Source organism: Austrofundulus limnaeus, unplaced genomic scaffold, assembly GCF_001266775.1.
Source record: "Austrofundulus limnaeus strain Quisiro unplaced genomic scaffold, Austrofundulus_limnaeus-1.0 Scaffold6, whole genome shotgun sequence".
NCBI lineage: Eukaryota > Metazoa > Chordata > Actinopteri > Cyprinodontiformes > Rivulidae > Austrofundulus > Austrofundulus limnaeus.
In genome coordinates, this window is record NW_013952408.1 from 2490742 (window position 1) to 2497094 (window position 6353).

A 6353-nucleotide genomic window follows, 5' to 3' on the forward strand; every position below is an offset into this window, starting at 1 on the left:
AATAATACCTCCATGGTTATAAATAGGTGAAATTAGGTTGCCTAAGATTTCCCCAAGTTACCAATGACATTAGGTTCCACGTAAAAACAGAAACCTTTTGGACCAAATAAAAATCTCTAAATGCAATTAACAGAAATACATCACAAGTAAAACCAAGTAGTGCACTTAATTAGGATGTGAAGTTTTTTACATTTTGAAAACTACTTGTTTCATGCTATTTATTTCATTATTGTAAAAACTGTTTTCGTTTAGAAGCAAGTTATTCTTTAAAATAGCACTGATGTTTAGTAGAGAATTGAACACAATCTAAAAAAAAAACCAGCAACTGGAGAAGCATTGTTCTTAAAGTAAAATTGCAAAAATAATTTCTGTTTTTGCAATTTACAAGCTCCCTCTGGGTAAACGAATACAACCATCCAAGCAGGGGGTGCCTTCAATACTTTGTGAGCTAAGGATCTCCTTTCACCACAGTGAAAACATGCAGCCTGTATTTATTTATTTATTTTCAAAGATGGGTGATTAAACCACAGCCGTGACTCAATACACAGCGAAAAATCCTCTCTAAAATCCAGAGTCTTCTGAAAAACTAAGTTGTGTCTAAGTTGTAACTTTTAGTGCTTATCTGCAACAGATTGTGTTTGTACTGTGTATAGATTTTTTAAAATGAATACATTTCTTTTAACATGCTTCTCTTCTCTTCTAATAAAGGCCAGCCAGCCATTACAAGAGACTCCTGTGTGAACAGTCCTGAAAGGATCCCTCATCAGCCTGTCAAAGAGGACAGCAGCCCCCTTGATCTGGGCGCCCTTCTGTACATGTGTATGTGTGTGTGTGGGGCAAAGTGTGCTTTCTCATCTAGTCGCTGCAGCTTGCTCAAAGCCTGACCTGACCCTTTCAAAGTCAAACTGGTCTTTGGATAGGCCAGTTGATCTGGCACGATGCAACATGGCAACGTCTCAACTTAACAGCCTCTTCACATCATTGTTCCTGTTTGCCTGATCATGCTGAGCGCCTCATCTGTCACCAATATTAACAGTCTATTACGGAGTACTGCCTTGCTGACGAGCTTACAGTAGGGTTTAAAATTTCTGTTTTATTGAGCAACTAAGCAATAAAGCACGGTTTGGACGTTGGACTTTTTGTATCAAAGGCTGCTCAGCGTGCACAGCTACGCAGACAAAAAAGGCCTTTAGAGTGGCCGAGGGCCGGAGCTGCGGCAGCTGTGTCAGACAGTCAGCTGAGACTGGTGCTTTCTCCCCTTTCTGTGCAGTAAAACCATCCAAAGTCAGCTCAACATGTGTCCGCACACTAACCCTACCCCTGCAAGCCCCCTTCCTCAACTTCCTGCGCAGCAGACGTGCCTAACATTTTCGAAGAGCCAGCGTACATTCCTCACATTCTTCCATCGCATAAGGAAATAGCAGAGGAGCACACAGACTTGTCACAAGGCCATTAGCACAGCTTTCACGGTATAGGGCATGTCTGTGTGTGTGTGTGGAAGTGTTCTTCTTTGTCCTGTCACACATGTGGCTTGTGGAGACTGCAGCTAGGGTGTTTAAGTGGTGCTCTTGGCWGTGGGAGAGCTGGAGAGTAGCTCAGGTGACCGCCGTTAAGCCGTCTCACATGGGATGTAGAGGCATTGCCGTAAGAAAGGCATCACAGCTTTTTTTGTGTGCGTGCATGCCTTTAGCAGCTGCTACTGCAACATCTCAGCTGACTGCACAGACTCATGTAATTTCATTTTTTTTCTCCTCTAAATGCACATCCATCCACATGAGCCCCAGTGTGAACACTTAACACAGCCCGCCATATGATGCCATTTAACTTAAATCATTGGAGCAAAAACCTCAAGCAGACGTGGGCGTTATAACTTTGAAATTATACCATGATATCCCAGGCAAATTTCTGATATTTTAAAATATAAAACGAGCACTGATCCGTTAATTTGTTACTGCAGCTTGCAGGTAGAAGCATTTTTAGTGCAAACAAAGAGAATTACCCAGTTTCTTTTTCTCCTATGACCTACTGAGCATGATGACAGTAAATCTATTACTACAAGGCATCTGCAGTAACCATGCCGTGCAACATGAGACATCGCAAAGCATTTTGTAAAAGTAGGACATAATTATCTAATAGAAATAAAGTATAATGTGTAGGGCCCAAAGCATGGGTTGACAATAATGCTCAGCTACTATACAAAATCTGAGCTCAGTCACTGTAAAACTGGTTGTCAATTTTGTGTTCATTAAGGTCACTTAATTGTGGCAGCCATCTTGAATGGAGTTGACTCCAAAAGTTAATCAGTTTTATATGCAGAACATACTGTATATAAAAAAAATATTTCTAAGTCAACCTTTTTTTTTTTTCCTTCTGCTAATGCTACAAATGAACATGCACATCTGCAAAAACATTATTGCATTTCAGGGGGATGACATGAGTCATTAAAACTTGCAACTCTTCAGCACAATATTGTCACCTAATTCAATTTACAGTACAAATACCAAATAAAAATGCAACAATACAAATACTGATAGTCTTGGCCAAACAAATCATAAAGGCATCAGTCTTTGCTGTCATACTGRATGGAATACAACAAGTGTGTAGGCCAGCAATGGTTGACTGAGTCATTTATTTACTTTTGGACCTCGTGTTTCTGGCCGCTTGTCTTTTCCTCAAGTGGTTTCAGTGTGTGTACACTTGTGTGTTTTTATTTCAAATGAGGCAAGTTTGTCTTGTTTCTGCCTTTCACAGTAAAACCTCTCYGGCATATTTTGCAAAAAATATTGTGCTGTGCTGTAAATGTCTGCATGCAGCCAAACTACTCGCTGAAATAGATTGTTTTCAGGTACTGGATTGTTTGAGCCAACGCTGCTCAGGATTTTATTTTTCAGTAAGTTATATGTATCAAGTTGTTTTTTGAAAAGAAAAATGTGTTGCCTCATTATATCACTGATATCTATAAATAACATTTAATCAAACACAGTCATTCCAGTATTATCTAGTAGCACAAGTCACAGCCCTAACCTCCAGAAAGCCTGTCCTTAAAGAGCACAACAGATTGTATTCATTTTCAGCTTCTTGTAAACTCAGTAGCAAGTTTCTCACATACCAACAGGTGCAAATCAAACACCCTTACTACACTTAAATGTTTAATAACAATACTTAATTTTACTTCCTACAGCAGCAGTGATGAAGACAGAGGCACTGGTGAAGAAAGGGGCTGCCTGAGCTTTGGAGATGCACATTAACCCAGCTTGGCAGGCAGTTAGTGTGACAGTAGCTGTGCTGGATGCCAATGGGACAGCCACTGTGTAGCATCTCAATGACCAAAACCCACCGAGTCCAGAGAGAGGGTTTGTGCTTCTTCCAGCCATACTGCTCCCTCCCCTGTTCTCTATCCAATCACAATCGCATTCAAACTTTTTTTTTTTGATGATAATGGGCCAAAAGCCGGAAAGGGCCCCCACGTTTGTGCACTATAAGTTGTGGTGAATGCTTTGTGCCAATGTCACGGATGCCCCTGGGAACAAAGTGTGTGCTGCCACGGGCCAATAAAGACAATTAAAAGCCGAAAGACATAAAAAATAAATAAATTAACTAACTAAACGGCATCCTTAAGGCAAGGTAGGTTTTGTGCCAGTACTAACAGCCTCTGGATCACGATCCCACTCAATGTCACCGCAGTTAAAAATTGAACACAGCAACCATAAATAAAAAGCAGGTTCAGTCAAGCATATCTTAAATATTAACTCCCTAAATTGCACTGCAGTATTGCTCTTGTGAAACAACCATTAAAAGGACAAGCTCATCTTCTGTGAGAATGTATCACCCCATCTAAACAAAATGAGTTATTTTTTTATATTAGTTCTATAAATGTCACATTACACACCTGAATCAAAGCCCCTGTCTCGCTCTGATACAGTTCTGCAACATGTTATTAACTCTACTTTAAAAAGTTGAACCTTTAAATCGATTAAGCTAAAAAAAAAACTACTTCAACATGTTACAAGATGATCAGAAAGATGAATCATAGGTGATCCAAAGAAGTTTTTTTTTAAGTTTACCTGCATAAAAACGTAACAAGGAGCCAATTTCTGTGTTAAGCCCTTCTTCTTGAACTCTCCAAGGGTCCTTAAATCCAAGCTTAAAGAGAAAGTCATTCTGAATCTGCAGAGGCCTCTCATCTGGGCTAAGCCGCCTTACAGCTTCACCATGAAGCTGAACATAGAGCATAGGGCTGGAATCACAAGACTCTCCATTTTGGTTTTCTGGCAGTCCGAGTTTGACAGCACCTTGACCGCAGTCAGGATTTTGGATATCGGGTGAATTAACTTTAGAACAGACTCTGGACAATGAGCTGGCACTGTTGCTGGAAGGCAGGCTGCCCAGGCTGTGAGTGGCGAGTCTGCTACCTGGTCCCACATCTTGTGTCATGTCGTTTAAATGTCCCATGTTGTAGTTGGCAGTGACAGCAGCGATGCCATTGGCGTGGCGCTGGGGGTCCACGGCTGTGCTGGACATAGAGCACTCCAGCTCCAGCTCATCCGAAGAGCTTCCATACATGTCATGACCTTCGGTGGCACTGTCAAACGAGGGGCTGAGGATGGACGCTTCTGTCCCCAGGATCATGTCATCGCTCAGAGAGTCTCTGTGCTCACTGAGCCGGGCCCCAGAGCTCAGGTCATCAAATGCACTGCTCTCCACGTCTGAGCCAGAATTTAATCCATAGCTGTCCAGGCCATTCCTATGCTCCGAGTCATCATCGTTGGGGGTGTCCATGTTAGAGGTGAAGTCTGACAGAGAGCAGGTGATGTTGTCCTGTGACTCTGACTCTGGAGAGAAAAGTTTCTCATCAACTTCCTGTTGCTTTTGCATGTCATCTGCGTTCTCCATGAGCAGGAGCCTCAATCTGTCACCGGAATGACCCCTTAATTCTGCTGATTCCAAGGAGGTCAGGTGGCTGCGTTGTATACTCGAGTCCTCTTTCGCTTGGCAGGGATTGTCGTTGTATTCATATGTCACGTTGCAGTTGCCATTTTGGTCAGTCTTGGAGCTATCTTTACAAAAAATGCGCACGACGGAGCTGGACTTGCTGCTGAGTTTACTCAGTCGGAGCGCCACCTCGCCGGCGGTGGTGTCCATAGTGCAAAGGACCGGCCTGGGATACGACGGCGTCAGTCTGTCGTGGACATGCACGCAGCCCCGGTGGAGGTCGGCTCTCACCCACTCGCGGTCCGCGGACTGCAGCTGCACGCTCTGTCGGTGCTTCAGCAGGGTCTTCCGATCCAGACTCCGGGTGTGCAGAGACGCGGAGGACAGGGCCGAGCTCATCTTCGCGCCGCGGGCGGCGGTGACAGCCGAGGTGGCGGTGGGTGCTGCTGCAGCTGCGGCGGAGAGGTTCCTCTTCAAGCGCCGCCGTCTCAACAGGAGGGAGCTGGAGTTGCCGGACGAGCCCCGGCCATTAGACGCCGCGGTTCGGTTTGACGCGCTAGAGCCCGGCATGGAGGCGGAATGAGAGAGGCGAATCCCGTTCTTCGCCTCTGCGCTGGAGGGTGCCAACCGTCCACCGCCGCCGTCCGCGGGAGTCCCCCGGGCGACGAACAGTCCGCTGGGCTTCTTCATTAACTTGGTCGCGCCTCCATCCGACGCTCCATCCTCAGCGACAGCCTGCAGACTTTCCATCTCTGCCGACGAGGGAAGTCTCCCCCCTACTCTTAATAAATATCGGTGCGCAGTTGGTTATTCCTAAAACCTCTACATTTAAAAGCATTTACGTGCCCACCGTGATAAATGTCCGCCAACTGGGTGGCGAAGCTTAGTTGTCCCTCTAGTTGTCATTCACTTCTCGCCTTCTTGTCCCTGTCGAAGTGTCCCCCGCTGCTCCAAAAAAACATTTTACTGGTTAAATTCGCCGAGAGGAGGCTGGGCGCCGAGGGGCAGATCAGGGCGGAGACGTGACGGTGCTGCTCGTCCCCAAAAATACAGTACTCGGATATGAAATGAACGTCGACCGACCTCCTACGCAAATCCTGGCTGATATATATTCATGAGGAAGACACAAGATGGGGCAGCTAACAACAACGCGATGCATTGTGGGAAATGCATTTAGCGGCCTTGTGTCGTTTCAAGTTCTCCCTCCTGGTGTACAAGTAGTCAGAACTACATTTCCCAAAATCCTTTTCGTGAAAGTCTGTTCAACAGGGCGGTGAAAAAGCAAGAGGCGTAAACATAGCTCCTATAAAATGTCCAAGTACGTCTGCTTCCCTCACTGCTGTCACGTTTTCCATGATTGTAGCATGTACAGTAGTTTTAAACAAAACTTTTATTGTACTGTTTTTGTATATATATATATA

General features: G+C 44.7%; 1 protein-coding gene across 1 annotated transcript in view; it reads right to left on the reverse strand.

The window, feature by feature from the left end:
- The window catches only part of phlpp1 (PH domain and leucine rich repeat protein phosphatase 1), a 61985-nt gene extending 55944 nt beyond the window's left edge, over nt 1-6041 (reverse strand). Inside the window, exon 1 of the mRNA XM_014030384.1 lies at nt 4065-6041. Within this exon, the coding sequence (XP_013885838.1) occupies nt 4065-5682 (1618 nt within the window). The 5' untranslated portion in view covers nt 5683-6041. The remainder of the gene's footprint in view (nt 1-4064) is intronic.
- Nucleotides 6042-6353: the final 312 nt, after the last annotated feature.